Source organism: Leuciscus leuciscus (genome assembly GCF_965113295.1).
Source record: "Leuciscus leuciscus genome assembly, chromosome: 8".
In the NCBI taxonomy this organism is placed as follows: Eukaryota; Metazoa; Chordata; class Actinopteri; order Cypriniformes; family Leuciscidae; genus Leuciscus; species Leuciscus leuciscus.
Genome location: NC_138732.1, coordinates 32,746,719 through 32,765,891, shown reverse-complemented (window position 1 = coordinate 32,765,891; position 19,173 = coordinate 32,746,719). Strand labels below are relative to the sequence as shown.

Genomic DNA, 19,173 nt, shown 5'->3' with positions numbered 1-19,173 from the left:
CGCTAAAATCATATTAACCTTACACTGATACCATTTGAAAATATGCTTAAATGTGTTAAGACTTTTTCAATTACAGTAGAGACGTCAATTCAAATCATCATTTATCCGCATTTAAACAAGCCAGCAACTAGCGACCTTAATGCGGTATCGCATGTTGTGTCCTATTCTGACTAGAATTATCAAATACACACTTTTAGGTTGACAGTGGTTTAAGCTCATAACCTTTGTTTAATCATGCCCTATTCATCCTCCACCATAATGTAGCAAATTAGCTCTATATGAAATATTAATAATCAATAATAACTGGTTATAATTGATTATGAATATTTGGATTAGTTAATATAATTAATTTACTGTCGTAAATTAATATTACAATCAATGAACCTATTTGTCCCATGAACACTCAGGATCAATTGTTTATTAACTCTAAGAAATGTACATTTCCGGGGCATGGGAAATGTATTTCTTAATTTACAATACTACTAAGAGCAGTAACCAAGATCTAAATGATTAGTGACTCCAGTTATGAGCTTGAGACAAGGACAACTTTACGTGTGACATAAACAAGATTTTATTAACTAGTCTAAACACTTAAACTACTCTAACATACACACACATACATGCATACAGTTTACCAAGGGAAAGAGAGCTGAAGCAGAATACAGGAAAGCAAGAAATTATAGCATTGTTTGAAATCATTGTTTGTCAGCAGATCAACAGCCTTGACCAAACCATCATTTTAGTTCTAAAACGCCCTTCTTTAAAGGGTTAAGGATACTTAAGGATACTTAATGTATCAAATAATGAGACTTAGTTTGATACTTGCATGTCTCGCCCATTTGAATTAAAATGTCCTGATGCAATTTGTTGAGGCTCCAGTTGATCTTTGCTGATGTGGTCTTGATGAGAGAGAACCAGTGGTTTTCAGAGTATCTTTGGTGAATGGAAAGACAAGGCCGCCGCCTGGCACAAGCTTGGTGGGTCCTTAGAGGCTTCTAGTTCAGCATCATCTTCACGTCAGCATTTCAGAAAGGGACTAAGAGAGAGCTAAGAGCTGATCAGTGACTTTAAAGCGTGAAGATGGCACAACCTCTGGAGCTGTGTGAGCCAATGAGAAGATTTCCGTTTGGAGGGAAATTTTTACGACCCATTGTCCCTTTGAACATGCAATTTGATTGGATGTTTAACACAAGAATCTTTAAGATGCTTATAATACTAATGCGTCACAAAGTTTGCAGAATGTAATGTAAATTAACAAAACGGGGATGAAGATTGGAGTTTATAGAGACCAAAAATGCCGCACATATAATGTTGGTTAACCATAATATGCAAAGTCTGAAACATTAACCCAATTGAGTTTACAAGAATACAAACGCCACATAAAAGGGAAAATCATGAGATGGGAAAAATTAGATACATGTTTACACATTTATCAAGTGGTTATATATAGAATATATATAGGATTAACAGGGTTTTTATTTCTCTTCCTCGGCAAGAGTTTAAGTGAGAGTCGCAGCTCTCAGGACATTCCTTTCGCTCGTAAAATCAGTTTCAGTGTGTGTCCTGTAACAAGACACCGCGTCCTGCCAGTGTGTTAGCTTCATTTGGGGAACGTTTCACAGGCCTTATTTGGGAGAGTGAGTTTACACAGATTATTCATTAACTAAATGAATAATTTGTGTGTCTGATTGGTCCAGACGCTACATATACTGTAACGACTCGGGGTAAATGTGAATTAGCTCAAGAATATAGGAAATTTTTAGCCTGGGTGCCAGCCCGAACCCCGCCCACAAAATTTTTTGGTCGGGAAGTTCGGTCTGGACTCGCTCCGTTGAGGAGCTATTATGCCCGAACAAAAATTGTTCGGACCAATCAAATTGTCACGGCGGGCTTTATACGATGATGGACAGATGAGCAACGGTAACGTAATCATCCACGTCACCAAAGAGCGCTTGATTTGAATTAGTTTACAACAAAGGCGACTGCTGCTGGAGAATTGAGATTTCACGAGTTCACATTTACAAATAAGTTAGATAGAATAAATGCGTATATAAGATTTCACACAAATAAGTCGATAGAATAAATGCGTATATGACGTGCTGTCCGAGGAGAGGGCTGTGGGCTCGGTAGCCATACTCCCCCGTATTCCTGGTTGTGAGAGAACAAGACAAGAGTGAGGATTCGGGGTGGTGGAGGGATGCTGAAAAACTGTCAAGGAGTGTTAGGTAAGTTGACAGAGTGAATTTGCTTCCTCATGCTGATAGATAGGGTAACGTTAGACATGGTATTGTTTGATGACAAGTTGATATTGTATTGATTATTTGTACGTGCTCCTCCCGAACTTTGTTTATGAAACATCATGTGTAGATTCCGCCATCGCGTCTGTTATAGAAGATATCGACAGCGCATTCATTTTAAAAGAGGAACAGAGAGCCGCGACATTTTGTTGGTTGAAAATATGAATGAAGAACATGCGTCATTTACTCCGTTGCTCTGATTGGTTGTAGGTCTATCCAATTGAGTGCAGAGTTTTTTTTTTTTTCCTGGTTCGGTTGAGACACACCCCATAATCAAATCTCTATGGAGAAGTATCAGACTCACATTCTGACTAGAATCTGAGTATGACGACGTCAGGCTAGGGAATTTTGGTAATATTAATAATTATGACTCATGGTCATAATTCATAAGTCGCATGTACATTTATTTTATCAATTTTCGAGATGACCTTGTTCTGTAACTGTCTGATCATTACAGTTAAGAAGGGGGGTATCCCTTTTTAAACTCCAAGAAAGTTTTATCTTCTGGCCACGAATATCAAACTTTCGGAGTTTATGAATTAAAACTACTCAAGGTAGTCAATATCGAGCTTGTAGCTTAGATCTTGAAGTTTCATTGACTTTTATAAGGTGGGTTTTCAAACACAGAGACAATTAAAAGTATACATGGGTTTATTAATAAAATGGCACACACTAGAGATTATATAAACTACAAACATAAACGTACGTAAAAATGCAAACAAACAAGTAAACATTTAACCGAACAAAAACATAAACATAGCGTTATCAGAATGAAAATGAAATGAAAGAAAGAAAGATATAGAGGGAAGATAGAGGGTAACTTAGTTCACAGACCTAAGACCTAGACACCTGGAACAGCTTTTATAGGAATCAATATACTTGCGAGTGCTCTTTCTGGTCAGGCTGAAGCTGATGCAAGAAGCGAGGATGGTGTCCTGTTTCTGCTGCGTCTTCCGGTGTCGCGGGAAGCTTGAAAGGCTCACTGAATGTAATGTTACCGGAAAATAAAGTTCATCTCCTGGGATGGGAGAGGTTTAAGGTCTTTGTTGCAAAGGACGCAGCTACGACTCGAACATGTGCTCGCTCGATGGAGAAGGCCAGGGCCTCCTCCAGATGTTCCTTTGGAGAAGCGCTGCGCCGAGGAGGAGGGTCAAGAGATATTGAGTTGAGAGTAGGATGAGAGAGATAAGAGAGTTTGGACTTTTATCAGTGTCCCATGTGCCGTCCCCTCCTTCGTGTAGGACGAATCAGCTGTCGAGATTTTTCGAGCGGGAAGATTCCTTTGTCCGGTTAGACACGCCCACTCGAATGAGTCATGATTGACTTTAACTTGAGAGGATTTTCTCCAGACATATGAACTTATAAAACAATGCGCATCACTGAATTCTGCTATCGGAATTCAACTCCGTTAGCTGGAGAGGATTACAGAGATATCAAAAATAGAATATAGGCTTTGTAGCAATGCAAAGATACGTTATTATGCATTTGTATAGGCATTTGCAGTTCTATTAATGTTACAAATAGGACATGCATGCTTTCCTATGGTTTACACACACCTCTTAACACACAAATTTATATATTTAGTACATTTAAGAGTGACTTTATGGGTAAAAGTCCTTTTCTGTAGGGGGTTTCTGTTTCAAAGTCCAGAGTGTGTTTGTGTGTGTGTGTGTTGGAATGTTGCGACCCTGTTATCTCATGCATAGGGCTGGATAGCTCTGTGGTCAAATTTTATGACCTGCCAATGAGCTCGGGTTACGGAATGCGATTCTACTGGGAGAACATTCTTCAAAAATACATTTCAGATCCAAACACTCGAAGATCATAACTATATGATCAAAACAACATTAATCACACATGCATACAGGAAGTTCAGATACAAGTCTGAGTTACATACATTAAAGGATGTTGGTGTGTGTGTGTGTGTGTGTGTGTGTGTGTGTGTGTGTGTGTGTGTGTGTGTGTGTGTGTGTGTGTGGAATGTCACGAGTCTGTGAGGTTGTAAAAGTCACAGGGAGTCCGCGCTGAACTGGGGGGGGGGGGGCGACAGACACCCCGGCGCTGGTGAATTATTCCGTGGGGAATTATTAACCAGCGCTGTTTGGACAAAGAAGATGTGTTCGACATCACATGATTCACTTAATGTGAAAAGCAGATGTCATTGTTGCTACAACATGAAAAGAGTTTGCACCAACATAAATGTGACTGCTACTCTGAACGCTTCCATGATCACCAAAGCCAAATGAAAATGTAAACATAGGTCGCACTTTTGGCGTAGGTGCGAGCTCTGGCACACTGTGACGTTGGCTGCCTAAACATCCGTTTGTCTCAGTTTACATGCAAACGAAGATTTTCAAAATCTCCACTCTGGCCGGAGTTTTTAGAAAGAATCGGTTTCAGAGGCGAATTCTCCGTTTGCGTGTAAACGAAGGGCGCAAACGAAGGGAAACGTCTCCGTTTTTCAAAATAACCATGTACGTGTAAACTGGGCCCAAGGCAACACTTAAAAATGTCTTGTGTGGACACCAAGCGGGAAGGAAGTCGACCGGAAGTTGAAGCCGGCCGCGTGCCACCATCTTGTAGCAGAACTTCACCTGCTGTTAGCATCCCATTGACTCCCATTCATTTTGGCGTCACTTTGACAGCGAATAACTTCACATCTGAGGCGTTTAAAGACTCCATTTGTCCATTATTTATTTCTAAAGAAACACAACAATGTATAAAATGCTCCATTACCTTGTAGCTTATGTTATGGCCTCGTAGAAGCAGTTTTTGTAAAAGTAGGCTAAAGATTGCGTCATAACCACGCGACTCTCTGTCGCACAGTAGAGAGATTACCGTATGGACAGGAGGAGAAGCTCGCGGGCAATCGGGAGGACATGGAGGCAAAATGACAAAATAATGAATCAGAATACCTAGCAAAAGTTTCTCCTGCTCCTAGCTCGTGGATACCTCCTACTCACGCTCTCCGTCTCTGCAAGATTCGGAAGGGAATGATTCAGATTTCTCATGCCACAGCCACTAGAAGACAGACGGGTTGCTCACATCACATCTACGTCGTCAAGCTCGGTTTGAGTCTGCGCGTCAGGAACGGAAGTCCAAAAAAATCGCTAAAAATGGGCTTCACTTGTCTCAATTGAGTTCCAATGAGATGGCTCTGTCCACTTCTTATACTGTCTATGGTGGACACCCCTCATGGGTGAGCAGTTGCTCATTATCATTTAAAGAGACATGCACCGAAACGGGTCGCTGTGAACAGAGCTGTTTTGGAGGAGGTAAAAAGGGTGTTGTTTTACACACCCATTGAGGAATTTTAGTATACGTTACACACTTTACATGAAGACCCTAAAGAATCATACCAACTTGTGGAAAATGGGCATCCGATGACCCCTTTAAGAGAGCAAACATACATCTGCATTGCCCTTCATTCATGCTATTTGAAATCTTTTTTCATATTACTTTATCTCTGTCATATTACTTTCTATATCAGTCATTTTTTTCTTTACATTATTTTTCTCAAATTTTACTGTATGTTTTGTGCTGTGTTGTACAAATATGTCTCAATTTGAAGGTGTTTAACGTCACGGGATGATGTTGTGAAGCAGTAATTTCCCATTGTCTTCATGAACACTTGTTGAATTTGTGCTGGTCAGATGAAGTCCGACTGAGCATTGAGAAGTAATTAAGATTATTCTACAAACACTTTTAGTGTCCTGGTCCTTCTCCTTCTCCTGTCCCGGTCTTTTGGGCTGAGCGAAGTTTTAACAAAGTGTTGACTGTTTGTTTTGAACATCAGGAGTGAGAGAGAGCTTCAGCACAACCAGATCTAGCCTAGTTTTCCTGCAGATTAAAGTCTGAATTTTTGTCAGTAAATATAGTCAGTAAATTTGTCAGTAAATATAGATTTTGTAACTGACTAAATAGACTCTTTAGACTGGATGTTGCTTTAAGTCTATAACGGTGTCTTGATGCTCGTAACGGTTCAGAGGTGAAGTGAACTGTACATTTTCATTTTTTAAGATGACATTTTTTGAAGAGTTTGTATATAAACAAATCGGTAGTGTTTAAGCACATTTCAGTTGACTACATTTTAATTTTGTATTTGTATTTCAACATGCGTATGTCAAGCATCTGTTGATTGAACTATTCCATGCTGAGAAAAAAAAAACGTTTTTTTTTTTTTTTTTTTTTGTGCTTTAAATGCAAATAATTGTATGTATCTTTTGGCAGTTAAGTATTTTATGTTAGCAGCGTCAGTATAAAATTGCTTAGTAACTAATTCAACAACTATTCCTATTATCATATAACATGTAACAAATAAAATGATAAACAATAAACAGTTTTTTGTCATTTGTAATTGACAGAATCTTCACACTAGATTTCTAAATGTTGGACTAAATAAAACTTCTCAGTTGAATGAACTATGAAACTAGTTGAGCAAACATGTTTTAAAATTGAAGTCAATGGGCCAACTAAAAAAATAATATGTAGCCTATTCTTTTTGATAATATTCAGTGTTGAAATTGACGATGGTGAATGAATACAAACCAATAATATTTTATATTAACTACTAACAAATTATCTTTTTATTTGTGCATAATTTGACAAAAACAGCAGAATAAAAATATTTTATATGTGAAATGTACCTGGTTTTTATGTATACTGTTCACCTCATTTCATTTTGTTGGCTCTTTGGTAACTGGAAACAATAACTTTTTAAGAAATCATTTTCACTTGATAAATAGGCTATTCAAATGTTATATGTTTATTTATTTTAGGTTTATCATAGTTTTACAATGAATTTTCATAGTTTTAGATTGAAAGTCTAGAGCTGGCAGAGTAAATCAAAATCTATATATAAAAGTAATTTAAAACATTCACACGTGATAAAAAAAAAAAAAGTTAATGTAATTGTTTGAATCAACAACTAGAATATTTAAATAATAACCATTTCCATCCTCAGGAGTTCTGGCGCGGCCTTTGTGACGTCATAAGCACTCAGTCAAGAGTTCGGTGAGTGAATGCAGTGTGGAGAAGTGAATCTGCTGCATCGCGCGACATCAGAGGTAGGAACAACTATATTTACATTATTTCGCCATTAGATGGCGGCAAAGACTGTCTTTATGAGACAGTCTGTCAGACGCAAATGACTAGGGTGTCAGGGCACGGGAAAACCCCTTAACTGTTAAAAGTTCAAGATATTGCAGTGGACATTCAAACAGATTTGTATTATGAATATATGACTATATCTACTGTAAATGCAGGTACTCTCGTAATACTCTACTCTATAAGCTTCAATGAACAATATCAATGAGAAGTTTATGTTTATGTTGCTAAGATGGTTGCTAGGGGTGTTGTGCAGTGAAATGTTGAACCATTGAAGCGATCATTGCCGTGTTTTATCTGGAAAAAACCCCACTAACGTTAATCAGAACCAAGGACTGGAACTACCCGTTTTACAGGGACGTGCGGTCAGGGTAGGCAGGGCCTCACCAAAGGAAATGTTGACATTTTTGCATTTATTAATTCCAAGAGCTTTATTAATTCACCACATTATTAATTGCATTTATTTTATTCCAAATATTAATTTTTGTAACAAAAATGTTCAGGAATACACATATAATATACTCATTTTGCCATTGTTTGCTCCTAAAACCATTGTTTCATGCAGGAAATTCAAGGCCATGGCCATTGAGGCAGAGGTTAGCAGTGCCTCTTTGGTCCATAGAACGTAGTTTACGTAGATTTGCGCATGCGCAGTCAGTTCTCATGCTGTCTTGAATTATCAACATTGAGGCAGAGACCGAGCTTGCTTCATGTCATGTGATCCACTCGGTCTCACTCAATCCGCGCTTCCCGATACTTAGCATCTAGCGGCGCCTAGCGTTGGCTGTCAACAGGCCCGGGGTGGGTAATCGGGAGAATCGGGAGAATTCCCGGTGGGCCACTTCACTTTTGGGCCGGTCGAGGAATATATATATTTTTTTTATACACACGTTCTGCATTCTGACACCGTAGCGCTCAGCCTCTGCATGGGTTGTACCATGTGAGGGAGTTCTCCCCTACCCTCCTATAGAGTTGGTTGGGTCCATAGCCCGTCTTTTCCAAAACGTTTTCTCAGGTAGGCTACCGCGGCACCGCCGGCGCCTACCGATAGCTGGGCTGGCCCTACCGTAACGGTACGAGTCAGGGAGGATGGATGGGAGGAAGAGGCCAGGAGGTATGGAAGCATGTTTCTGCCACAGAATAAAACATTTTAAAAGATAATTGCGACTTTTTATCTCACAATTGCGAGTTTACAACTCGCAATTCTGTCATTATTTCTCACAATTGCAAGATATAAAGTCAGAATTGCGTGAAATAAAGTCAGAATTGCGAGATATAAAGTCAGAATTGCGAGATATAAAGTCAGAATTGCAAGATATAAAGTCAGAATTGCGTGAAATAAAGTCGCAATTGCGTGAAATAAAGTCGCAATTGCATGTTATAAAGTCAGAATTGCAAGCCTACCCATGACAAGATTTTCCCGCACGTTACTGCCGTTTTATATAGATAAATATACTGCAGATAATGGCTTTATTGGTAAATGATGTTGTTAAGCATTTATAATTGCAGGATGTTTTTTCGTTGCTATATTTTCGTCTTGATAATTTCTCTTGTTTTAGTAAAAAAAAAGTATTTATTAAATTTTTACAATTTTCAAAACTCTTAGCTAAAAAAATCCAAACTGATCACACTTGTAACCCAGCTAGTCATTCTTTCAAAACCTGATCCATGCTTTCATTACAGTTATGCACATTTTCAGTCCACATAATCAATGTTTCAAAACACAAGATGATTGTAATATGTAACGGAACATTTGGTTTAATCACCAAAATACACATGACCTTCTTTCAGTTTAGTACTTTTAAAGGAATAGTAAACACCAAACAAATAGTTCATGGCCCTGTATGAGTTTCTTTCTCCTGCTGAACACAAAATAAGATATTTTGAAGAGTATCGGTAACCAAACAGTTGATGGACCCCATTGACCTCCATAGTATGGGGGTAAAAAATATGATGGATGTCAGTGGGGTCAATCAACTGTTTGGTTACCGATACTCTTCAAAATATCTTATGTTGTGTTCAGCAGGACAGAGAAACCCTACAGGATTGGAACAACTTGAGGGTGAGTAAATGATGACAGGATTTTCACAGAGATGGGACCAAGTCACACATGTGTAAGTCTCAAGTAAGTCTCAAGTCTTAACCTTCAAGTCTCAAGTTAGTCCCAAGTATTTTTTTCTTGGGCAAGTCAAGTCAAGTCAAGTCAAGTCAAGTCAAGTCAAGTCAAGTCAAGTCAAGTCACAGGCTATGTCAAGTCAAGTCAAGTCCTGTAGTAGGTCAAGTCAAGTCCAAGTCAAGTCACCTTATTATTGTAATTTTACCTGCAGAATCTGATCTTAATAAAGTGAAAAGACAAGATATAAGTAGCCTAACTGTCAGTAAATTACAAGAATTTGGATTTGCATTGTAAATTCTCATGTTCAGTAAAATACATCATGGAATCAAACAAAATTGTAACTTCATAAAATTATGTATTTTTCACTTCTGCCAACAGTGTTTGAAATGTTTTAAATTGTCAACATTGAGTCCATAAAACAAATAACAGCTTAACATCCAACAGACTCCTCTCTGAACACCTCCCTCTCTCTCTCTCTCTCTCTCTCTCAAACACAGTTTACTTACAACATTAAACTTTGTTACATTTCTCCTCTCTCTCACACACACTCACTCTCACACACTCTCTCTCTCTCTCTCACACACACACACACACACACACACACACACACACACACACACACACACACACACACACACACACACACACACACACTCACTCATCGTTAGGAAAGATTAGATGAATGTGATCATTTATATTTGGGCCTTTTTTGGGCCTGAAATCGCTGATAAAACCTTATGGCTACTTTAGCTATTATTACATTAGCTAACTACCAACTAACCAGATAACATTAACAAATTGACAAGCACTTACTGGGCAGAATGGCTGTTAATGTTGCATGTCTTGCAAAGCGCTGTTCGTCTTTTGCCATCTTGTGAACAATTCTTGAAGCCGAAAGCGATGACCCTCGGTACCCCTCCGGCTGACATGTTGATGTGATATCTGATCTAAGTGGGCGTGGTGTGCGTAAGGTACGAGAGGGCATGACTGATGATAGTTTCATGATCCAGTCATGACAACGCTATTCTCAGCCTGCGCTCCAGCTGGGTAATCAACTTGATTTTTAAAAATCATTTCTATATTTTATATTCAAACTGAAAACATGATGTGATTAACACTCAAGTCATTCAAGTCATCGTGTCTCAAGTCATGTCAAGTCCCGAGTCTTTAACTTCCAAGTCCGAGTCAAGTCTCAAGTATTTTATTTTTTGTCAAGTCAAGTCACAAGTCATAAAAATAGCGACTCGAGTCCAAGTCACCAAGTCACAAGTCCCCATGTCTGCCTCCAGCTGTTCCAGGAAGAGCTCCAGGAACTCCTCAGGTACGTGCAGAACCTCCTCAAAGTGCTGCAGGATGTAGTGCTGTGCTTTACAGCTGAGCTTTGAGCAGGAGGAAAAGTCCTCCGTCAACTTGCAGATGCCAATGCAGTTTCCTATATTAAATTTGAAATGCTGGGTAAAACTTCATTCATAGCCACTTCCAGAATAAAATTTCAAGAATGTGTTTGCCTAGATATCATAGTTACATTCTTTTTTCTGGCAATACACTCATTCATTTTCATGCATTTATATATTTGGACTTAGGCAGTTTCAACCGTATAATGTTGGCAGTGGAAATGATGTATATAATTATAATCATTTCTAGGTAATTTGCACACAATTGCAGTTCAAATGCTTCTTCTCACCTAAAGTAGGAGCTGCAGCCACACATGATGATCTTGTGCACTTGAAATTCTCTGTCATTTGACTTGATGATCAAGTCAGTGTGTTCGCCCAGTAAACGTGCTTCATCAAACACGTCAAAGGCTGTTGCTCTTATGTTCTCCATGTTCTCTCAGGACTGTAAATGTATTCAGTCTTCTCTCCTCAAACTCTGATTAAAGTCTCCTCAGGATTGTGTCTTTGTGGGACTTTTGCTCAGGAGAGTTCTATAGAATGTCTCTGTGACATCATAGTTGTAGAGCTTCAATATATCTTTTCAGTCTTGTCCACATAATTATTAAAGAGTTTTGTTTTATCGATTCCTTTTGAATGAAACATCTTCACAGTAACAAAGATATTAAATTCAGAATTACTGCCATAATAAGTAAAATTACAAATAAATTGGCAAGCTGATTTTTTTTTCTTTTTTTTTTTTACAAATATTTACAACAAACAAGACTTTGAACAGTCACTAAGACACTACAGCTGTATCTGAAATTGTCCCTTATACTGGACCAGCAGTTCTCAACTGGTTTGGCCATGGGACCCACATTTTCCCATGGACATTAATATTATTATTGGTTTTTTTTTAGGAATTTGACCGAATATATATGGTAGTATCACGATATTGAAATGAGCGTTTTCAAACAATAACAGGTTTTATATATTACCCAAAAACTACATAAAGTAAACAAATGTTTTAAACTGATTCAAGTGTAATAAAGAATTATAAAGAACAATAGGTAACACTTTACAATAAGGTAAAGTCAGTTAATGCATTAACCAACATTAACATTGAGCAAAAGCTACATCTGTTACCATAGTTATTCTTTGTTAACATTAGTTTAAAAAAAATACAACTGATCATTGTTAGTTCATGTTAGCTCAGGTCCATTAAATCCTTCTGAATTTAATAATGTGTTATTACATGTTGAAATGAACATTAACCAAGATTAATAACTGCTTTAGGAGTATTGTCCATTGTCAGTTTATGTTAACTATAGTGAATTAACTAATAAAGCCTTATTGTAAAGTGTTACCTGTTACAGAATGCAGATCCAGACACAAAGAAATACATTGAAATGTGAGCTTTATTAACAGCACTGAGCAGAATGGAGAATACGGATGAGTATGCAGTTCAAATAGACTTTGAAGAATGAGTAAAGCTTAGTAACAAAGACCTTCCTTGTTTTACAGGTGCAGGAGATCATGGATAGTTGGACGGATGGCTGGATGCAGGATGATGACAGGAGAACACACGAGAGGAATACACTGGAGTACCAACGCTGGAGAACAGGTAAGCACTTCATAGAAACAAGACCAGACAATGATGTGAGACGAGGTGTGTGCTTTTGTAGCTGGCTTGATGATGGTGCAGATGAAGTGCAGGTGTGAGTGTTCAGTACTCTGGTGAAGGTGTGCTGTGTGAATGGCTGATGTGACAGCCTGGCAGATCTGTGACAATTACCCAACAATAATAAAGAATCAGAACATTTGCAATCAATGTGTAGGGCAGGGGTTCTCAACTCTGGTCCTCGAGGTCTATTTTCCTGCAGAGTTTAGCTGCAACCTTGATCAAACTCACCTGCTTATTGATCTTATGGGGACATTTTTTTGGTCCCCACAAGGAAAACAGCTTGTAAATCATACATAATGCAGAACATTTTCTGTAATGGGAGGTTTCAGATTAGGGGATATAATTTGTACAGTAAAACAAATCATTATTTCTATGGAAAATCCCCATAAAACATGAAGTGTGTGTGTGTGTGTGTGTGTGTGTGTGTGTGTGTGTGTGTGTGTGTGTGTGTGTGTGTGTGTGTGTGTGTGTGTGTGTGTGTGTGTGTGTGTGTGTGTGTGTGTGTGTGTGTGTGTGTGTGTGTGTGTGTGTAAATTAGTCTACTACAAACTTCCTTAACAGTATTTATGCTTACAGGGCACCTATTATGACCCTTTTCACAAGATGTAAAATAAGTCTCTGATGTCCCCAGAGTATGTATGTGAAGTTTTAGGTCAAAATACCCAACAGATATTTTTTTTACAGCATGTTTAAATTGTCATTTTTTGGGGGCTCAGAAAAACACACCATTTTAGTGTGTATCCCTTTAAATGCAAATGAGCTGCTGCTGCCGCCCAAAGGGTGGAGCCTTACGAGCTTGCGCTCAGAGCCAGGACAATCTCATCTGATAATATCAAAACAGAAACTCTCATTAGTGGTGTTCATTTCGACTCGGAGTCGGGCAATAATGCCCACAGAGCCAGAGAATATATACTGTATGGAGATTGAACAGGTATAGTTTAGCTTAATTATGGTTATAACTTATTTGTCATCTGCTTTTATCCACTATTAATACAAGCCTGCTGTAGCAGACCTCGTCCGAATGATGACCAAAATATACTGATGAGTTCGATTAAGTTTATTGTACATCACACAAAAGATGAAGCGTTAGTTTTACTCCAGAAAATCACTGTAAGAGCAGCTAAATAAAAACAGTATAAGATGTGAGCATTTAAGTCTTATCCAAAACTCTCTCTCTCCCTTTCATTAGCATGGAACATACACAGCGAAGTACACAAAACACTCGTTACAACTAACAGTAAACAAATATATACACACCTTTTCAGTCTGTGCTTAAAGGTGAACTAAGTAACTTTTTTACTTTAACCGAACAGCTTCGGAGTCATTGGAATAGTTATATGACTTATTTCGGGTTGAATGGTGGTCGTCTCGCACTCCCCAAGCGCCTGTGAGCCGAAAAACCACCCTTGCAACTTTGGGCCGGCGGGCGTGTATCGCTTGATATCAGGTCTCGCGTTGTAACGAATTGCTTTATGGCACTGCACTGTGCACACGTACACGTAGAAAAAGGTAACGTTAGATACTGAGTTCTTCACACTTTCGTCATGGCTGAACCGGTAAAAAAGAAGCAGAAAGCTAGGAAAGGTTTGTCGGAGGACCAAAGAAAGAGGAAACGGCAGACTGACCGAGCAAGGAGTCAGACTCGAGTAAATATCGTTCTTGTTGATGGACTAGTAGACATCTTCAGAGCTTATCTGTGCCTGTTCGATGTCCAACGCTTTGTAATGCGTTGTGTCAGGAGGAGAAATAGGGATAGCTCACAGATGAAGTTATTACAGAGGCCAGACAGACTCACGGAGGCGATTGGCATCTCACAACTTGCACTTTATTCCCCAATCGAACTCGTGTAACTGTTTGTCACCCATTCTACCATCCACAGCTTTACTTGATAAACAAAAGTAAGATAAGAATGAGCATCAAACTGAAATAACCCGCATACATGGGGGTGTTCGAGGTGCACATACAATACAGACTACCGACAGTTCAACAGGGCGCGCGCAGCTCTTAAAGGGGCCACACCTTATTTCCACTCATTACAGCCTCCATCCTACTGAACAGGTACCGGTATAGAGGGCGGAAGGGATCAGGCCGTGAGTGCAGAGACGGCTCTGCGCGAGTGGCGACAGTAATATTAAATACAAGTACTCCACAGCGACTCTAGGGGTCGCTGTTTGACAAAAACGGAAAGCTGCATAGTGTGCCTTTAATAAAGTGAAAGTGAAAGTGAAAGTGACACATGACGGCCAAGTATGGTAACCCATACTTGGAATTTGACCTCTGCATTTAACCCATCCAAGTTAATGCACACACATTAGGAGCAGAGTAGTGAGTAGTTAACACACACACACTGCAAACGTGGATACACACACCCAGAGCAGCGGGCAGCCTTTGTGTACCTAAACTGGTACACTGTATATCCGTAAAACTACTCGATGAGCTGTCATAAAGTGCGCGCTTCCCACTTTCATTTCTGCCGTGATCAGTAACGTTAGGCCTGTCGCTCCAGAGACTGTAAACTGGATCACGAACAGTTGGTGAGATCCATCCTCGAGGAACAACGGGAGTAAATGAAGACTGCTATGTTCATTCTTACATCCAATAACAAAAACCCTCAATCACTTAGGAGACATTCTTGTCTACAGCTAGCCTGGTAAAACTAGCTAGCCTGGGCGCTTGTCTGAAGTTTTAAATCATTGGTTACCCGTAAGCCAATCACATAACGTTTGGTTATGACGTGTGTTATGCGCTGGCTCAGCCGCATCGAACTTCCACTGTAAACACATGTATGATGTGAAAACAAAACCATCGAGCGAAATACCGGAGTGAACATGGCTGTGAACGACTTTTGCAGATTATGTGAAGTAAATCTCCGCATCCACGGTACAATCAGCGTCTATGTCACGGCTCTCAGCCCGCCCTCTGTTCGTTGATTGGCCGGCTGTTTTGAGGCCGGAGGAAAACTGAGAGATAGGTCGCTATCTCAGACTGAGTACAGAAGCGAACTGAAATTGAGCGGAAGTACGAAGTCTGACGTAGTCAGGCTAGTCTACAGCTGCTCAAGCGTCGAAACAATGGCGGACTGTGTCCCGCTCCCTCAGGGCGGGTCTATGCTCAAACTGCAGTGTCAATCAACAGTCGTGGGAGGGGCCTGTGCAAAGTGACGTCACATTGCCGCGAATCTGAGAACGGCTTGTTCTGAGACAGTGCTTATGATTGTAACAATAACGACTCGGGGTAAATGTGAATTAGCTCAAGAATATAGGGAATTTTGGAAATATTAATATTTATGACTCATGGTCATAATTCATAAGTCGCATGTACATTTATTTTATCAATTATCGAGATTACCTTGTTCTGTACTGTCTGATCATTACAGTTAACCCTCTGAGGTCTGAGGTGTTTTTGGGGCCCTGGAGGTGTTCTGACATGCTCTGACATTTGTTTTTTTTTCAGTTATTTATAAACATGTTAATGGCAAAAGTGTAAATTCACTCTATATAACACAAACAGGGCTAGCATAATATCTGATCAACATGCTTGTAAATCTTTGTATTTTTAAGAGAATAATGTTTATGCGTGGTTATTTAAAAAAAAATTCAGCAACTTTCTTTTTTTAAGAACACAAAACACATTCTAAATATGTGCCCACAAGACTCTTGACTAATATATGTTGCCGTTTCTAGTTCTGGCTTCAAAATGATGTGAAATTCATCCTGCCTGATCGTTCTCTTAAAACAATACATTGATTTAAACATTGTAAAACAGTTTTTTTTTGTCAGAAGAGGTTTATGCGTGGGAGGGGTAATCGCTCATCAATATTAATGAGATTCAGACCAGGGGTGTGACAGACACTCCCCCAATGACTAATGGGCCATCAAGAGAGGCAGCCTGAACAAAGAGGAGATTCAAAGGTTTTGTTTTTCACAGTTTTATTGTAATTCCTCTATGAGGAGGAACTAAATGTTTTAAATTTGCAATGTTTTAAACTCAGCTGTGGTCCAGGTTCCCGTGCAGGCAGGAATCTCAGAGTCTGTGGAACCATATCAATGTCAGTCTCTGTTTTCCATGACAGAGTAGACTGCTTGTTGCTTGTCTGAATGTTTGTCTTGGCCCTCTTTGCAACAGGTGTCTGATGATCACCATCACCTTTATAGCTGTAAAACAAACAAACAACTGTGAGCATGTTTATTACACAAAATATAACAACTGCATTTCAATCATTATAAGTAACATTGGCCAGATGCAAAGCCATACAGACACATAATGTTTGTATGGACTATGTAAAACCAGAATATGTACAGAATTATACTAATATCTGAAAGAAAGGGAATAAGTGTACTTACTTTTCAGTTGTTCTCAAAACTGAACGACACCTGTCGCGTGCCCTCCCAGTGCGAGTTGCAGGTGAGGGTGAGAGTGATGCTACCACATTCCTATAAAAATAATAATATTAATATTAATAAAGGTTGAACAAAGTACTATACCAGCACATGCATAACTGATGGACAGTCAGCATTTTGGTAAAACAACAAAAATAAGCTCTTTTATACTAACATTACCAATCACTAATTGTAATATTGTGCATACATAACACCACAATTTTTGCAATTGTGTCTGGTAATTGTGTTTTGCAATTGTGTCTGGCAATCCACACAGGCAGGCACATGTACATTTGTAGCATAACTAAGTATATAAACAAAATTGGTCTAACATCTGTAAAATAGTGGGTAAATATGTACTTACTCCTTCTGATTTCTGTCTGTGTTGCTGCGTGCCCTCTTAGTGCGAGTTGCAGTGAGAGGTGAGAGTGAGCAACCTACATCATTCCTTTCAAAAAAAGTTGAAAACTATTATTATCATATAGAGTACTATTCCAGCACATGCACAACTGATGGGCATTAGCATGCTGATAAGATAGCACAAAGAAAAAATATGTAACATTATCAACCAACCTCCAAAAATAAATAAACTCATACAGGCTCATATTGTAATAAGTATATAAACAAAATTGCACAAACATTGGTAAATATGTACTTACTCTTTCTGACGTTCAACTGTGTTGCTGCGCGCCCTCCGAGTTGCAGATGAAGGAGATGCAGCATTCCTGTTTTAAAAAAAGTTGAAAACTATTATAACATAAATATTTCAAAGTATATTACCATTAGTCTATATGAATAACTGATGCAAATAATTGTAGACACGTGCTGTAGGCATATATTGCGTGTAATGGGCCATTACCGGAGATAGCACAACGCAAACATTAACACATTTGCAATTCATCAGCTGGGCATATTTACACATTTCAGCACATACACACATTTGCAATAGATATTTGCAAGCACTCTTCATTTAAATATAAATTACTCTGAATGGAAAGAATGGAAATGGTCCAACCAGTAAAATCTGTAGCCTACGTTTATTTAAAATAGCTTGTCAACTAATTTCTCTGTACTGTAGGCTAATTGGCCTACGTGTTGTAGCCTAGTCATTAAAATTAAATAAAACAATTTAGTTCATATTTAGGTTTAAATAAAATCTTTTTTTTTTTTTTTTTTCATTTATGTTGATTATATGAAAAGTGAAAAGCATGAGTAAGATCATGCGCAATCGCGAGACAAATGGAGTGGGCAGACAAGATTTTGACCATTTCATTAAGTTTATTTTTTGTATAAAGCCTTTCTTTAAAGTGAATTTCGTTTTGTATTAATTGTATCTTAATTTTAATAGTTGTTTCATCAACCAAATGCCTGTATTTAAAACATAAGAATTAAAAATAGCAGGAACTGGAGGCCTCATAAATGAACCCAAACTCATAAGCTTTGCCTAAAATACCAGAGAAATATATAGAAAGCTCGAAATGTGTTATTTTAAACAAAACTATTAAAAACGAAAGAAAACAGACTGCATGAAGCCTCTCTCCTACTTTATAAAGCATAGCCTAGACAATTTAAATATAATTACTCTGAATGACAAGTATGGAAATGGTCCAACCAGTAAAATATGTAGCCTACGTTTATACAAAATAGCTTGTCAACTAATGCAAGTAAATTTAAAAAGACTTACTCATCCGAAATATCCACGGCTGGATCAAGTCGCTCTTCAAAAATACAAACGTTCGTTGTCAGAGTCCTGTTCTTCTTCTGAGGAAAAAGTGAACTCTTCATTGCTATCCAGGACGAGCTGAAGGGCTGTGTGTCATCTTCCAACGGCGTAGGAAAGTGATTGAATGAAACTTGCTGGTTTTAAGGCATTTCAGGGGGCTTTTTACCTTATTTTGCATAGATCACCTCAGCACATTATCTTATGAATAGCGCGCTCTGCGAGTGGGTGTGAACTCATTTCAGGGGGCGTTTACCTTATTTTGCATAGATCACCTCAGCACATTATCTTATGAATAGCGCGCTCTGCGAGTGGGTGTGAACTAATTACAGATAATTAGATGAGACGGGAGAAACTGTACTTCTCTTTAGTTTCATACAGATTACATTGCAGGAGAATATTTGTTTTGAATGTGAACTGTTTTATTTTAAAGTAGAAATTTAAAGCTTTCTTTAGACGCATGTTTCATGGTTGTGTGATAAGTATTCGCTGAGTTTT

At 38.6% G+C, this 19,173-nt stretch overlaps 1 protein-coding gene across 2 annotated transcripts in view; it reads right to left on the bottom strand.

The window, feature by feature from the left end:
* Nucleotides 1-18,806, bottom strand: part of LOC309505078 (uncharacterized protein) — a 298,235-nt gene extending 279,429 nt beyond the window's left edge. Inside the window, exons 1-5 of one of the 2 annotated variants that reach the window (XM_082178464.1) lie at nucleotides 18,640-18,803; nucleotides 17,615-17,680; nucleotides 17,320-17,403; nucleotides 16,920-17,009; nucleotides 16,489-16,730 (exon numbers count right to left, since the gene is read on the bottom strand). In XM_082178464.1, the coding sequence (XP_082034590.1) occupies nucleotides 16,520-16,730; nucleotides 16,920-17,009; nucleotides 17,320-17,403; nucleotides 17,615-17,680; nucleotides 18,640-18,740 (552 nt within the window). In that variant the 5' untranslated portion in view covers nucleotides 18,741-18,803 and the 3' untranslated portion in view covers nucleotides 16,489-16,519. Of the gene's footprint in view, nucleotides 1-15,950; nucleotides 16,731-16,919; nucleotides 17,010-17,319; nucleotides 17,404-17,614 lie in introns of those variants that run through there. The other variant, XR_014208252.1, reaches the window with a different exon arrangement.
* Nucleotides 18,807-19,173: the final 367 nt, after the last annotated feature.